General features: G+C 42.0%; 1 protein-coding gene across 2 annotated transcripts in view; it reads left to right on the plus strand.

The window, feature by feature from the left end:
* Positions 1 to 16,818, plus strand: part of arid3a (AT-rich interactive domain 3A) — a 49,675-nt gene extending 32,857 nt beyond the window's left edge. The window contains exons 4-9 of one of the 2 annotated variants that reach the window (XM_033621719.2): positions 7,770 to 7,842; positions 9,356 to 9,539; positions 10,683 to 10,930; positions 13,063 to 13,353; positions 14,085 to 14,174; positions 16,408 to 16,818. In XM_033621719.2, the coding sequence (XP_033477610.2) occupies positions 7,770 to 7,842; positions 9,356 to 9,539; positions 10,683 to 10,930; positions 13,063 to 13,353; positions 14,085 to 14,174; positions 16,408 to 16,589 (1,068 nt within the window). In that variant the 3' untranslated portion in view covers positions 16,590 to 16,818. The remainder of the gene's footprint in view (positions 1 to 7,769; positions 7,843 to 9,355; positions 9,540 to 10,682; positions 10,931 to 13,062; positions 13,354 to 14,084; positions 14,175 to 16,407) is intronic. The other variant, XM_033621720.2, reaches the window with a different exon arrangement.
* Positions 16,819 to 17,175: the final 357 nt, after the last annotated feature.

Raw genomic sequence — 17,175 nt, forward strand, 5'->3', positions numbered from 1 at the left:
AATGGCACTGGTACCATCATTTTTAAACAATACCTGGCCCTAATGTAAAGGTACTTTGATTCTTAGGTACTAGTGCCAAAACGTGAAATGCAAAACACACAACCAGAAGCTAATTTCAACGGCGCTGTAAAGTTTTAAGCACTAACACTCACTACCTAGTGATGAGTAGGGATGACCAACATGACTCCACAAAGAAAAGGCACAAATAACAAATGTAACTCTTTCCACGTCTGAACAAAGGAAGGGGACGTCAGAGCTCTGCTTTGTTTGATTCAACAGATGATCTCTAAGAGGTGTCATGCAAACAGCAGCAAAACAATCCTGAGCAACAAAGGAAAAAGCAAAACAAGAACACGGGCTTGTCACTTCTTGAATCTGATTCTTTTTTTGTTTAGTTGTCAAGCAGAACAGACAGATGAAGAAATCAGTGAAGTTGTAATATCTGGTTTCCAGTCAGAGGCTGGCTTGGTCTCTAAGTATTCACTGTAGCAGGAAATGAAGACTTACTGTACATCTGTGTTTTGACTTCTTTTCTAGAAAATGTTCCCGTTTGCAGAAGCACTCGAATGTTGTCACAATGGATTTCAGTTCTCCTGCTTTGTGAGGCTTTTCATGCTCAGCAAAACCTGCTAGTTGGTTATCTTGAAGAGTCCAATCTCCAAACAGTGATCAGATAAAAACAAAATCCAAGCTCTCCACCTCTGTCCTGCTGCAGTACACTATGTCCTGTGTTTCGTAAATTGGGTGTTACTACATCTTGTGACTTTGGCCTGCATCTTTTGATGGAAAAAAAGAAATGTGACTACTGTGTCTTGTGCCGAAAATAGTGCTGCCCGCTCTGTTTATGACCACTGTGAAGAAGGTAATCAGATAAAAGCTTCAATAGTCAAAGTATTGCCTTCATTGCAGTAAAATTGAATTATAGGCTGACCCCACTCACTGAAATACATAGGAGAAACTGTGTTTTTACTGAGGCCAAACTAAGCGCAAAGCTGAGGAACCACTGTCAATAGATTCCAATTTAGTTTTGACGTCACCTGGTATCCAGTGGAGATCTTCGTTAGTTTTGTTTCACCCACAGCACATTTTCATCCGACACAAGAATCTTATCATCTGTCACCTCAGGAACAAAGGCGGGGCATTGCATTGTGGGAATAAAGAATATGCTATGATTTGTGGGAGTCCTTAAGCGAAGCTGTGCTGGTGGTTGTGTTTGCTTTGGTTCATTAACGACACTCATAAAAGGCGTTTGACCTGGAACAATGCTGTGTTTGAATATGGCTGATCATGTGTTCATGAGCTGTATCAAGACCCCAGCCCCTCTCCCTGCTAGCCATACATTCCCTTCCCCCACTGCCATATATACATATATGTGTGTGTGTGTGTGTGTGTGTGTTTACATTTTATGTTCTCTTCAGCTCATGTTTACAGATCAGCTCTGTGAGAGGCCAGCACTCATTGTCGTAGCAGGGTTAATTTGATATTGTACTTAAAGTGTAACACGCAGCAAACCTGCATAAAAGAGACACCAGCGTTTTTCCGTTGAAATCAGGCAACACGACATGTAGAAAACAAGTTCATACTAATCTCCTTCATGGAAAGAAACAACTCAAGTACTTGGAATAATATAAAGTTGTGAAACTGGTCCACAGCTATTGGGTTAAAGGGATTTGGTCTCAGTGAATACTTGGTTTCTGCTGTGTATAACCACAGAGACACACACAGAGGCGCCCATTAAATAAAACACATAGTGTGCAAAGGGGTGGATTAAACGCACCGCAGGGTTATCACTCTCCACTTTGATAAAAGACGAATTTAATTGAATTAAATTGTATTTTCAATCACAGTTTTTTCCCACGATTATGAAACAAGATAACCGAGATAAAACGGTGATTGTGCCGCATTCCATTTCACAATAATGCTCTTGTTTTGTCTTGTGCTATAAATCCAGCGCACCTCTTTCCTTAGCAGTGGTGCTCTGTTGCCCCTCCCTAAAAGCCCAGAGTCAGTCTCAGACAGGCTGTGGCAAGTTTAGTTCACCTCCAGCCTGTATTTTAGTTGAATTATATGTTTTTTTTTAGTTGAATTATAGTTTTTTTTTCTAAATGCATGATGTCTCCACAGTCTATTGAGTCATCATCATCTCAATATTCACCAAATAATCGTGTGTATGATTTTTGTTGTACTCAAGCAGGCCTAAATAAAACTAGCATCATGAGTCTGTTCTGTAGCTACCTGCAACCAAACAGAGCCACTTATTTCTGTGTTGAAAATTTTAAAAATAGGCATTATTAACTATATAAAAGAAGGAGTTGAGCCCTCATATTATCTCAGACTTCTGCACAGACAACCACTGGAACTGAGCCAAAGAAATCAAAATGCAGCTGATGCTTGTGATATAGAAATTATATATTATTGCTGATACTTGTGTAAAGGGCTTAGTTTGCATAAACACTACCACTGTAATTTTATGGTTTGCTCTGTAACAGTGCTGTGTGGTTCTGAGAATTCACACGTTAACATGTTGAAATTTGTGATTGCAGCCTTTACTGCTCACTCTCTCACTCTCAGTCTGTATGACGATCAGCGTGTAACCCACTGCATGTATGTGCGTTAGCATGCTCTGCGTGCATCGCACTTCCTCTGAGAAGTCCGTCTTACCTGAAAAATTACTTTCAAAGCAACAGAATTTTGGTCAAACATTTAAAAGAATAAGTGAATGAGAGGGGGGGAGCTGAGTTTCTATCATAACCTTTCTCTGTAAATTTTGACCCTGAGTGTGTTTGCATGTACATATTTGTGTGTGTCAGCCCTCACCTCAAGGTGATTGGCAGGTGTAAAGGAGCATGTAGACGATACCCCGCTCTCCTCTCAGTTTTGGTTTTCAGTTGCAAAGCATCTATTATGTGCTATGTGACACTTGTGTGCTGCTGGCTCGCTAACTGCCATTTGCATTAAAGGCGAAGTGAACCCCTCCCCCCTCACACACACGTTGGACCCCCCCCCCCCCCCCCTTTTACGGTATCATCTACCACCACCCCTTTGATTGCTGCAGAGCTGTAGCAACAGGCTGCTCTTTGGTTACTGATTATTTGCAGTATAAAATCACTTTGTTTTCTGGTCTGTTTATAATTTATCTGCAGGGAGGCTGTCGCTGACCTACATACACAGCCAGGATGGCAAACTATCAGACAACAGTCAAACACTAAACACTTGTTCAAATGTGGTTGTGAAGTCTGACGTCTTGTCACTTCAGCAGCTCATCAGACAGCATTTGGTTCACTGTCACCATTTGTTTGTCACTGTTAATTTTGCTACAACACATGATCTGTAGAATCTGTTATCATGGCCCCATTAGTGGTTTTAAAGTGTGGAGAAAATTACTGAAAAAATCCTGCAACCTGTTAAACGATCTGAATTTTTGAAGTCTTCTTTTCAGCTCTGTTTTTTTAATGGGCTTTTTTTTTTTTTTTTTTTTTGGCGGTGGATTTAGTGAAGGGGCGTTAACTGGCTCCCAGTGTTACCAGTTGGCCCAGTTTCTAGTCGTTTATCTTGTTTCTTGCGTTTATCTGAATATCAGAGCTTTATTCCTGCAGGGGCCCCTGCCCCTGTGCACATACTATAGACATGAAAACCTATAAGCATACAGCACCCACACCCACCTCGGCATGATAAAGGTTGTGTGTGTGTGTGTGTGTGTGTGTGTGTGTGTGTGTGTGTGTGTGTGTGTGGTGGCAGCAGGGGAGTTATAATGTACATCAGGGTTAGATACGTGGAGCTCAGAGAGTGAAGAGACGAACAGAAGCTGATCAAATTTGAGGGACAGATGATGAGATTAGGAAAACGGTCGAAGAGTTTGAAAGACAGAAAGTAAAAATACGCAGAGGAGACAGATCCACAGAGGAAAAAAAGACACACAGACAGAAAAGATTTAATGAGGGGTGGCAGCGGTTGTGCCGGTTGGACAGGATCCTGATTGGCTGGCTTCAGTCGACCAGGTATCCCACTCTGATAATGTCACCTGTGCAGCCTCCAACCCCCTGACTCATAGCAGCAACTGTATAGCTCTCCATAAAGCAGCTATTCCATTAGCAGCTTCTGTCTGAGCCGCAGGTTAACATGTTTTATAGTGAACGTACTGTAGGAAGAGTGATGTGTACATTTGCAGCTACTGGACAAACCCTGCTTTTTTCTTTTTTCTTTTAATATTCCTTCCTTTGAAAGCACATATCCTGTTATTTCTCACCTGTTCTTTTACATAATGGAGTTTCATCAAGATGTCAGTTTGAGTCAGTGTCTATGTTATATGAAACTCCGCTCTAAATGAAACAATATTGGGATGAAACTGGTTTCACTACAGAGCACACTTGAGCCTCTAAAGCATGTTACAGCATGAGTTTACTTCCACATACCCAACCAGTATATCGTGGTGCTAACGTGGTTTACCTTCTAGCAGATGTTGTCACAATTACTTTGCTTCAAGCTGTCGTCATTACACATGTAGACATGAGCAGATTGAGATGCCAGAGCATGCGACATTCAGCAGTTTAATTGCAGTGTGTGTGAAATTGCAAATCAGTCGTGAATCGATACAGGTGTGTAAATTAGGGAAGGTGATTAGAAAATGATATTTAAGAGGCAATTTCCCATTTCAGGTGTTAATTGTATTACTTAAAGGGACAGTTCACCCCAAAATCATTTTTTTTTCTCTCTTACCTGTAGAGCTGTTTATCAGTCTAGATTTTTTTGGGTGTGAGTTTCAGATTGTTGGAAATAGCGGCTGTGGAGATGTCTGCCTTTTCTCAAACGTAATAGAACTAGATGACACTCGACTTCTGGTGCTAAAAGTTCCTTGTTGTGAGCAATTTCAGGTAGCAGTCGATGCACGCTTCCCTCTGAATGGTGAATCGGTTGGCGGCTGTAGTTTGGTAGAAAAAAAATCGTTCCTATGTGAAGCCCCTCACAAGAAGGTGTGTGGATTATCATGAGTAACCGGGTCATGATTTCTGGAGAGACATTGCTGTCGAGTTTTTCAAATGTATTTTTGGGGCGCTTTGAGTACCACAATCTGAATGCCATCCCGTTTCATTATTTTATCTCCAACACTCCCTGATTGCAGTACATCTAAACATCATATAGATTGGGCAAGCCTGGGCAAAATATAAAAATGCATCTATGTGCTGAAGTGAGGTGCATATCACCAGGGAATGGCATCTCTGTATCCCAAATACCGACATTTATAGCAGTTTTTGGAGGTGAACCTTCAAATGTAAAACTAAATATTAGAAACAGGATACCGTGTCCACGTCCGTGTTAACAGCAAATACTGAATGAGACTTGAAACTGGATACATGTCAGTGAGAGGGATACTGTGAGCGTGTTAACACTGTTCACACTTCACTGTCCTCACTGGCTCCATCAGTTGGCTGGGAAACAGTGAAACCAGACGACACATTTCAGCACTGTTACGCTGCTGTTACGTGTTTTCAAATGAGCAAACATAACATGAAAACCTCCAGCTTTAATAATTCATTCAGATGTGCGTAGTGTTGCTGTTGTTATGGTCGGAAAAGTAGTTGAACTGCATTTTTTTTTTTTTTTGTTCATGCTGTGGTGCAACATCTGGAGTGAAGCCTGGGATCTGACCGTTAGCTGCTTGTTTCCATGTGACAGCGCTCCCACTATGCCAGGGAAATATTTGTTTGTGTGATCAGGACAGAGAGAGAGAAAGAACGAAAGGGGGGTGGAGAACAATTAAAGGAACATGGGGGGGATGGGAGTTGGGGGGTAATTTCCAAGATTTATGGTGCCGCACTTCACAAAATGCATGCATCCTGTAATTAAAACTCCCCCTTGCCTCCAGCAGGCCTGTACATTAGCCGGCATCCCCCACCTCAACCCTCTGCAGTCCCCACCCCTCTGTTCCCCCTGCCCGCTAGATTATAAGATCTCATGGGCAGCTTGGTGTCACTAATGAGGGCTGAATGCCACAATGAGGGGCAGTCTGTTCGTGGTAAGGGGCCTCTACTGTCACTGTCATACAAGCCTTTCATTTTCACTTTCTCTGGCCGGGTGCTTTAAAGCAAACGTAGAAATCCTTTAGTGAGTGGCTGCAGTTTGGTGTTTTATTCACCTTCACTTGATGATGTGGTGGCAGAGTAGTTCAGTGGTAAGCAAGCTAGTTGGAATTTGTTTTCACTCAAATGAGTATGCAGTAGACTCCGTGTTTGGGTTTTAGCAGATGTTTGATTTTAGTCCTTTTTTAACAGAAATGTCAAATGTTCTTCAGTTCCACATTCTCCTGTGTGAAGATTTTCTGCTTCTCTCTGTATTTGTATGATAGAACATTGAATATTTTTCTGTTGTGGAATGTTGGTCTGACAAAACAAACTATTTGAAGACGTTACTTCAGGCTTTGGGAAATTGTGATGGCCATTTTTTCACTTTTTTTGTAGAAGGATTAAATAAATGGAGGAAATAATCAGCCTCTGGGGGTAACAGCCAATATTATAGGCTGATCCGGTGTAGCAAGTGAATATCCGGCTTAGACCTCCTCCTCCCTGCGCTGGCCATTTCAGTTTATCTCTGTAAACAGATATTTGCATATGCAAGCAGATAAATAAAAAGAAAACGACATCATCATCAGACGATAGCCGACAGGTTCCGAGATTACATTTTGTCCGCACAGACTATTTACCTGCAGCTCAAACGTGATAAGTGAAACTACTTGGACTACAGATGGAATCCAGAACGCTATTGATACCAAAATCTTGTCCCGTTGCCAAAAGATTCTGCACACAAAATATTGTCAAATTGTCTTGTTTGTATCCCGAGTTGCACATATTAACAGTCCTCTAGTGCTGGTCATTGGTATATAGGACTTTCATCAGAAAACAGTGAAAAATGTCCATCTCATTTTCTCTGCTAAAGGCCAAAGTGACATCTTTAAGTTGCTTGTTTCGTCCGACCAACAACCCAAAACCCCAGAATGTTCAACTTAATGTCACAAGACAAAACAAAGCCGCAAACTCTCACAATATTGAGAGGCTGGGACCAGAGAATGGTCAGCATTAAGGGAATCAGCTGTAGTATGTGATGGTTAGTTACGTACTGTGACGTTAATGCTTTCTTGTGATGATATATGAAAAGGCTCTGCCTGCTTGCTGCAGGCTGTTGTCTGTGTAGTAACAATACGCTGCCTGTGTTTCACGACCTGCCCTTTTCAATAACAGATTATGAAACTCTATGACCTCACATAGATACTGTGTGATATGTGGTTGTGGATTTAACTGTGAACCCCTGGAGTGTGATACTGAAGCCGCTTCCTCATCTATGAATAGGTAACAGTCAGCATCAAGTGTGTGACACATACACAGGGAGACCCCCAACAAGAAATTTCAGTGTCAAACTGGCAAACTGGAAAAACAACCACAGGCTTCAATGGCCTCACTGTACTCCCCCGAGTCGGTGCCCCACTTTTACTGCTAACTTTCACCGAACTTTTCCAGAGCCCGGGGCCCCGCCAGCAGCTGGGCCCACATCAGGTTCTCATCAAGCCAGACTTTAAGTTTCTCTTTCTGTCATTTCTTCTTATGATCAGAGGGCAACTGGCTGGTTTCTGTAAAAGTGATGAGACTGTCATATACATATTCAGCTGAACACCCTGCTCTTCTTCTTTGGTATTGTTATGTTGGATGTCAAACATTTGTTGTATCTCTTATAAAATCATAAGTTGTTGCTTCATGTGTCTCCTGTCTTCCTCTCTACAGCTGTATGAACTGGATAGAGACCCAAAGAGAAAAGAGTTTCTGGATGACCTCTTCAGCTTCATGCAAAAAAGAGGTATGTCCCTGTCTGTGTTTGTACACTGTACCGCTCATTAAAGTACACCAACATCCATTCAGTCGCTTATCTGTCCATATTATATCACCTGGCTTTATCTCCAGCCAGCGTCACACAGAGACTCTTAATAGTTGACTCTGTGACATATGACACAGCACCGTCTACTCATCTTTCACTCACATGGGTGGGGTCTTTATTCAGTTCGGAGATGATTGCTTTATGGTTGCGCAGCCCCTCATCGTTCCCAGGCTATAAGGAGAAGGAACACATCGTATCAATGCCTGGGAGTGGATTGGTTTACCTTCCCATCCTGCTGCTTATCCACATGGCCCTGCACACACACACACTCTGACTCATCCATCATGCAGGATCTTCATACCGGCTGACACACACAGCATGCAAACACACAAAACTGCAAACAGAGCCAAATAAAAAAAAATCCATTTCTCTTCATCTGAAGAACTCATCTTCATACTTAGGAGCATTTAGGATTGTGCAATATTTTATTTGCATGTATCCGGTGCACACATGCCCAGCGGCTTATTTCAGATCTTTTTCAGCAGTCTTTTTAATTTGACAAGATGATTCATGGCTGATATAATCAAATCAGCAGGCTGACGATTGACACGAGAGACATCTGACATGTGCTCACAACTGAAAAACCAGTACTAAATGTTTACAGTGTCAGAGCCACTGGCTACGGGCGGATCTGCCAAGCCCCGTCTGAGAATGTGAGAGTGCCATCTGCAGGGCGTAACGACAACTGAGGCATCGTCTCTTAATATGGAGATCTAGGATTGATCATATTTAATGTGAAGCGTGGGCCTGATGATTCTGTTTGGGACCACTCTGTGTTTAAATGAGTATAATTTGCTAAGATTATTGAAGGCTTTGCCTTTTTCTTGCTGGGGAAAGGACTTTTGACACAGATAAATACAGAATTGGAGGTAATTGATTAGGGCTTGTCCCAAGGCATTTTGTCTTATGCTTGTTTTGTCATTAACTCACACTTGTGTCATTTGAAGACATGAAAACAGCTTTGTCAGGATGAGTAATGTTAGACAAATACTAGTTTGAGTTCTTTATGTTAATGCCCTAAATGTTTAAATGTTTGTGTCTCTTGAATTCCAAATGGTCAAAATAAAAAGATCCATCACAATTATTAAGTGACGTAACCTTGCTGTGTGCGTTTTCAAACTTAAAAACGAAAATCCAAACATCCTCAAGTCTAATTGTGCATTGAAGGATAAAAATAGGTGAAGCAAATGTCAAACATGTAGGGTGGTGAGTAAACAATCATCATACCTCAGCACCTTCATTCTAACTCCTGAACAGCTTTAAGCTCTTTTCAAACATGTGTCAGACCCCAGCAAGCATGTCTCTGTCGACATGAAAGGAAGCCTCCTGTCATGACACTGTTTTTTATCTCTGTGTTGACCTTTCCCCTCTGTGTATGTGTGTGTGTGTGTGTGTGTGTGTGTGTGTGTGCGTGTGCGTGTGTGTGTTATTACAGGAACCCCAGTGAATCGTATTCCCATCATGGCCAAGCAGGTCCTGGATCTGTACATGCTCTACAGGTTGGTGACAGAGAAGGGCGGCCTGGTGGAGGTCATCAACAAGAAACTGTGGAGGGAGATCACCAAGGGACTCAACCTGCCTACCTCAATCACCAGTGCAGCCTTCACCCTCCGCACACAGTCAGTACACACACACACACACACACACACACACACACACAGGGCTGTGATCACACCTCCTCCTGTGTTTTTCCTTTGGTCGGTCACTCAGTTACATGTGTGTTTGGTTTGTTTGGATTCTCACTGTAAGCTACAAGCCACAGGGGCCTGTCAACCAAACTGGCAAGTAGCTATTTTAGCGGACAGTTCGGATTACTGTTATTGCTCCGAATAGAAATCAATAACACAACTGATTTGAATTTCTATAACTTAAGTCGGCCGCAGCCTTCATACCCATAATCCGTTTGTTCTGCTCAGCAGGATCAAGCATGTGGTGCTGCTGGCTATCAGATGTCAACAACCATTTCGTTTGACCAATTAACCCTTGTGTTTGAAGTCACTTCCTGTAGTTGGTTCAGATTGCAGCATGTTCTCGCTCCTAATTAGCTGCACCGTAGATCCTTTTTGGGAGAATGAGACCTGAATTTTCAAGAATTTTGTGCTATTATTCAATTTTCCTATTGCTTCAAGTTTTTGTCCATCACTTGAAATCTTGTATGATCGAGAGCCGGCATGTTTCACTGTTGCCAGTGATCTACTTGGAATGCTAAGTAGGTGTTAAAGGGGAACTACAGCAATTTAGTATTGTACTTTCATATAGTTTGAAAGCTTGTGTGAGGCAGAGGCCATGATATCTGGACTTCTTGTCCCTAGCATGAGTGAAACTCAAAAACAATAGCTCCTACACTTCCCACAATGTATCTTGATAGCATCTTCATTAGATCCTCCCTGCCTGGTAAATGTTAAAGTCTGTCAAACTCTGTTACAACTCTGATCTCTGTTAAAAAAATGTGTCATCTTTAAGCACAGTCTGAGATAATCTTGATGACATTGCACTACATTATTCAGCATACGCTTCTATCTTCTTCAAAGCGACCCACAAACAGTGCATTGAACCATGTGGGTACAACAACTAACATTTACTAATTTTGATGTGTAAAATCCACAGAATACTCCTTTTACTAAGTTGATTAATGGTTTAATGGTAAGTTTTTGTATTGAAGTTTTAGGAACTAATTGGCATTTCAGCAGGGTGCTAAAGCTCAAAACATCCCTGTGCCAACAGGCCTATAATAAAACCTAAATACATTGTAATCCTCTCAGATACATGAAGTACTTGTACCCATACGAATGTGATAAGAGGGCACTGAGCAACCCTAACGAGCTCCAGGCAGCCATCGACAGCAATCGGCGGGAGGGCCGACGACAGAGCTTTGGCAGCTCCCTCTTCACCTACTCGCCCAATGGGACGCCCACAATGCTCTCCTCGCCGAAGCTCCCCTCAGCCAGCGTGGGCCTGACAGTGGGCACCAACGGGGCCTCGCTGACCACCATCCAGAAGATCAAGAAAGGTGAGATTTGTGTATCACGCTGCGCGCACATCACATAGAGTCGATGTTAGAAGACATGGAAGCATCAAAGCGGTCATTTTGAGTGGTCAGAACATTGAATAACTGACTCTAGACTTTGATTTTGTCCTCCCTTTTTTTTTTACATTGCTAAAAATTGTGATAAAAAATGTGCTTTAAATCATTACAACCTGCCTGTATCATTAACAAATAAATATATCAGTCCTTTACATGACTGGAGATAGTTCGTCTGTGAAGTCAGAAGTCAGGACGTTACCAAACTTTGAGTTTTAAAACAGTATACAGTGCCCTCCAAAAGTATTGGAACAGTGAGTCCAATTCGTTTACTTTTGTTGTAGACTGAAAACATTTGGGTTTGACATCAAAAGATGAATATGAGACAAGAGATCAACATCTCAGCTTTTATTTCCAGGTATTTACATCTGGATCTGATACACAACTTAGAAGATAGCATTATTTGTAATGGAACACAAAATTTTTAGGTGAGCAAAAGTATTGGAACATATAAACTTAAAATAGATTAAAGTGAATGAGACTTAATATTTAGTTGCAAATCCTTTGCTTTCAATAACTGCATCAAGCCTGTGACCCATTGATCACCAAACTTTTGCATTCTTCTTTTGTGATGCTTTTCCAGGCTTTCACCGCAGCCTCTTTCAGCTGTTGTTTGTTTTGGGGGGTTACTCCCTTCAGTCTCCTCTTCAGCAGGTAAAATGCATGCTCTATTGGGTTTAAGTCTGGAGACTGACTTGGCCAGTCTAAAACCTTCCACTTCTTGCCCCTGATGAACTCCTTTGTTGTTTTGGCAGTGTGTTTTGGGTCGTTATCTTGCTGCATGATGAAGGATCTCCCAATCAGTTTGGTTGCATCTTTCTTTAAATTAGCAGACAAAATGTTTCTGTAGACTTGTGAGTTCATTTTGCTGCTGCCATCATGTGTTACATCATCAATGAAGATGAAAGAGTCCGTCCCAGAAGAAGCCATGCAAGCCCAAGCCATGACATTACCTCCACCGTGTTTCACAGATGAGCTTGTATGTTTGGGATCATGAGCAGATCCTTTCTTTCTCCAAACTTTCGCCTTTCCATCACTTTGGAAAAAGTTAATCTTTGTCTCATCAGTCCATAAAACTTTTTCCCAGAATTTTTGAGGCTCATCTCTGTACCTTTTGGCAAATTCCAGCCTGGCCTTCCTATTCTTCTTGCTAATGAGTGGTTTGCATCTTCTGGTGTAGCCTCTGTACTTTTGTTCATGAAGTCTTCTGCGAATAGTAGATTGTGATACCTTCACTCCTGCCCTCTGGAGGTTGTTGCTGATGTCACTAACAGTTGTTTTAGGGTCTTTCTTGACAGCTCTCACAATGTTTCTGTCATCAACTGCTGATGTTTTCCTTGGTCTACCTGTCCGACGTCTGTTGCTTAGTACACCAGTGGTTTCTTTCTTCTTCAGGACATTCCAAATGGTTGCACTGGCTATGACCAATGTTTGTGCAATGGCTCTGATTGATTGTCCATCTTCTCTCAGATTCACAATTGCTTCTTTTTCACCCATAGTCAGCTCTCAGTTTTCATGTTGGTTCCACCTCTAAATGCAGTCTGCACAGGCAAAATCTATCGTACCCAATCTGAAACTGAGCTCAGACATTCAGTGCTATTTATTGTTTGAATAATCAATGAAATTGGGAGACACCTGGGCAACAAAACACACCTGTCAGTCACATGTTCCAATACTTTTGCTCTCATGAAAAATGGGTGGGTTCAAACAAAAGGTGCTATCTTCTAAGTTGTGTATCAGATCCAGATGTAAATACCTGGAAATAAAAGCTGAAATGTTGATCTCTTGTCCCATATTCATCTTTTGATGTCAAACCCAAATATTTTCAGTCTACAACAAAAATAAAGGAATTGGCCTCACTGTTCCAATACTTTTGGAGGGCACTGTATTTACTCCCAGAGAGCAGAGATGGTGATTAGTATTTTTGCGTAGGATGCTCAAATCTTTATCCTGTACGTTCAATAGAAATTCATTTGCTGTCGTCTCTGTTGTTGCTGTACTTAAGTTAACAGATCTTAATCAGCTCTATCTGAGCTAACTGTCTTCCTCTTTCTGGCCAGAAGAGGAGGGAGGCCAGACGCTTCCGGGGCTCGGTGTGGCTCGTCTGCCAGCGGGAGCTCTGGCTGGGCACTCGGTGGCTGCTGTGCAGGCAGCAGCAGCTCAGGCAGCCATGGCGGCTCAGGTGGCGGCTCTGGAGCAGCTGAGGGACAAACTGGAGGCCGGCGAGCCACCAGAGAAGAAGATGGCGTTGCCGGCCGAGGAGCACCAACGACTGCTGCAGAGAGCGCTGCAACACAACCTGCTGGCCATGACCGCTCAGATACCCATGAACATCCGCATCAATAACCAAGGTAGTGAACGCACAGCGTTGTTTCTGATATATGCGAAACTAAACAACCAGTCAGACATGATTTCTCACACCAGATCAAGAAGCCTGTGTTTCCTGTGAGCTGAGGAAATTCTTCCACGAAATAATCTGTCACTGACTCAAAAGATTATAAGAATCTCCACAAATAAAAAAGTGCATATCAATACTACCACATCACATCTGCTGTGGGCATCACTATTTTACATTTCATTGTTTTACCCCAGAATTTACACGAGCTGGATTTCACACACTCTCCCTCTTCCTGACAGCATCTCAAGACATTCCTGTCATCTCACCTCAAACCACAGCACCCAACAGTGAGGAAGTAACCCACAGCAGGTCTATAGGTTGACCTGTTTAGCTTATAGATGCAGCGTGCAAACATACAGTACATGTGTGTGTGTTTGTCTGAGCGGGGGATTCCCTTCTGCCACTTTTCCTTCTGACTCTTTGATCTTATAGCAAAGTATATCTTGGTTGCTATCTGTGTGATTCAACACGCAAACTGTTTCTCAGTACTGATAATACAGGTGATTTCAGAGAAATGTGCATTTGGAGGTTTTCTGCAAATTCAAGCTCTTGAGTTGCCCTTTTGGTTTCCAGATCACCGAGGGAAGTCAACTCGATGTCACAAAGTCACATTGTGGTCTGTATACTGAATAAAACCACAGTTTTGTTAACACAGCTCTACTTTGTGGTTTGTCTTCCTCACAGAGGGCAGGCAGGACTCAGCCCTGAACCTCACAACCAACGGCACAAGCAGCATCAGCATGTCAGTGGAGCTCAATGGAATAATGTATACTGGTGAGTATCACTGTCACGCAGCACAGGAAGTCCAGCTTACCACTTCCTTTATTCTCAGTAAATATGTATTCAGCTAAATATAATAGGAACTCTCGGTTATTCTCATTTTATGACTATTTCATGTCTTTCCGAGACTGAGTGAGAAGATCGACACTTGTGTCTGTGTGTTAAACACGGAGCAACAGTTGAACCTGGATTAGCTTAGCTCACCATTAAGACTGGTGACGGGGGGTGCAGCCAGCCTTGTTTCTTTTTAGCCTTGAAGAGAACAGTTTGTGGTTTTAGGGGGAGAGAGGTGATGTGACTACTTCTTGGTGTACAACAGCCAGGTGCATCTCTAGAGTCTGCCTGGTTTTGTACCAGCAAGGAAATAGTCTCAGTTTGGGATCACTTTTAAACTCCTATTCTTGTCTCACTCACTTTTATAGTTTCAGGTTGATTTTTACACTTAAATATCTCTGAACATCGTCCTCTTACTGCCCAGACATTGTAGTCAAGATAGGAGAAGAGAAGAGAAGAGAAGAGAAGAGCTAATAAAATGCCCTCAGTGATTAACATGTGCTCAGAGCAATAAATTTATCTTATCGAACTGAAAGAAAGCAAATTAAAGATATTTCCCAAAGGGGTGTCGGTAGCGTAGTGGATAGTGCCGGCGCCCCATCTACATAGGCAATGTCTCGCCGCAGCGGCCGCAGGTTCGATTCTGGCTTGCAACCCTTTGCTGCATGTCATCCCCCCCACTCTCTCTCTCTCTCCCCATTTCACACTGCCCTGTCAATTAAAGGCAAAAAGCCCAAAAAATAATCTTGAAAAAAAAAAAAGAAAAAAAAAAGATATTTCCCAAAATTTTGAACAGTTGCCTTAAATATTAAATAACTATGGGAAAAGGCAAGGTAGCTGTTTCCTCCTCTTCCAGCCTTTATCATGAGCTAGGCTAACCTCTTCCTCTAGCTCTAGCTAACACGATGATCTTGTTATTTAACTCTTAGAAAGAAAGCACATTTTTAACTTCTCCTTTAAAGGAGACCTTTTATGCTCACAATGTCAGATGTTTCAAAGTTTCAAACAGAGACAGTTTCAAACAGAGACAGTTAAAAGTACATAAACCTCCGGCTACAGATCGTTTTTATCTCCTCACTTGCTTATTGACACAAGGACATTAAAGTGTTTCCACTTTTGTGACAAGCTGACATCAGCTCATGACATATTTCTATATGGTCATCTGCTGCAGGCATGTTACCGCAGATATTTAATTAAGCACATTGCTGTCAGGGGCAATTGCTCTGAGACAACAAGGGAGGCTGAACTTCCACTAAATTTTCATAGAAGAAATGGTCAAATATGCACTATTGAATTTACATTAAGATAAGGTTCAAACGTCAGCTGTTTATCACCTGTTTTCAAACGCAACCTCCCTATCATACATTGTTGTGTCAGCACGGTGGACGCGGAGCCTCCAAGCATTCCTATGAGACAGCGCTGAGCAGGTTTTTTTCATGCAGCAAAGCGAGACGGTCATTGGATAAATGCGACAAAATCGTCACCTCCAAGGAGGCTCAGCTTCCCTGGGACCTAATGGAGCAGTAGGCGTGAGAGGACGCTCGCTGTATGCATGATGATTGGAGAAACTGTCTAAAAGGCTGAACCTCTTTGTGATTGACAGCACTTTGGAAATACACACTGGCATCGTCGCATTTCGAGTTCAGTCCTATGCGGATATTTGCGAGTGGAGTCTTCTGACATAGTGCCGTGCAAATTTTATGATGTAAACTTAAAGTGAGCTTCCCCTGTTTGAAAGACCAGCTGCCACCACTGATTGCTACATGTAGCTACATGCTAGCATCAGGGAAACATGTAATTTTGGTTGCTAAAGTAAAATTCCTTCCCAATCTATGATCATAATCCTGCTGGATCATGTTTGGTTGGCAATATTTTGGTTTAAAAGCTTTTACTATAGTGATTTTTCCCGGTAGAAAGGTCAAGCCAAACTCCGTTACAGTCATTACCTGGCTGCAATGAAGGTGCAGAGATGCCTAGACACGGAAGACCCGGAAGCACTGACCAACCACAGTAGACTGAGCTTTTTTCAGAGGGTGAAAAATGCCAAGGGGCGTCAATACTTTTGCAAGGCACTGTAATAGGTCCTCTTTAGGCTTCACTTTAAAACTGAGATGAAGCTTAACAGGCATACTCTGTATTCTAACCTGAACTTTTTGGTTCTTTTCGTGTCTAGGTGTTCTTTTTGCTCAGGCAGCAGGAGGGTCAGCCCTGTCCGGTGCACCTGGATCGTCCGTCTCCAACAAGACGGTCAGCAGTCGTGTCGCTCCGCAGCAGCAGCAGCAGCAGCAGCAGCAGCAGCAGCAGCAGCAGAACACACCTACCTCAACCTCAACTTCCAGCAACCCATTGTCTTAACAAACCCCCAGCCTTTCCGCTTTTATTTTTTTTAATTACCACGCTAAGTAAAGCCAAAAATCAACCTCATTTTCTACATAATCTATGCCAAAAAGAGAAGAACCATAAACTGTACAGAACGACACAAACTGAAACTCAGATCACTTGAAGTACACTATCTCAGGTTTTCTCTCACCAACTCACCTCTTTTGTTCTTCATAGCCAAAATGATTTCGGAAAAAAAAAGAAAGTATATCTCAACTGAGAGCCAGTATATGCTAAACAAATATGTATGCACAACCTGTGAATTATTTATTTCTGCATAAATGTACAGATTATCGGAGAACAAAAGAGAAGGTAATAACTAGGAAGGGTAATGCACTGTTTACACACACAAACACAGCTACTGATTGACAGCAATGTTTTATCCTCTAGGGGAGAGATTTTTTTTATTTTATTTTACCTTTTCATTGTCATTAGTGTCATTATTGTTATTCTCTTTACTGTGTTTTATCATTTAAATCTTTAACAATCCTCTCACTGCAGGAAAAAAAATTATATATTTAGAATTCTATAAAAAAAAAAAGAAAATATGAATATTCTCTAT

Source organism: Epinephelus lanceolatus, chromosome 6 (assembly GCF_041903045.1).
Source record: "Epinephelus lanceolatus isolate andai-2023 chromosome 6, ASM4190304v1, whole genome shotgun sequence".
Taxonomy (NCBI): Eukaryota; Metazoa; Chordata; class Actinopteri; order Perciformes; family Serranidae; genus Epinephelus; species Epinephelus lanceolatus.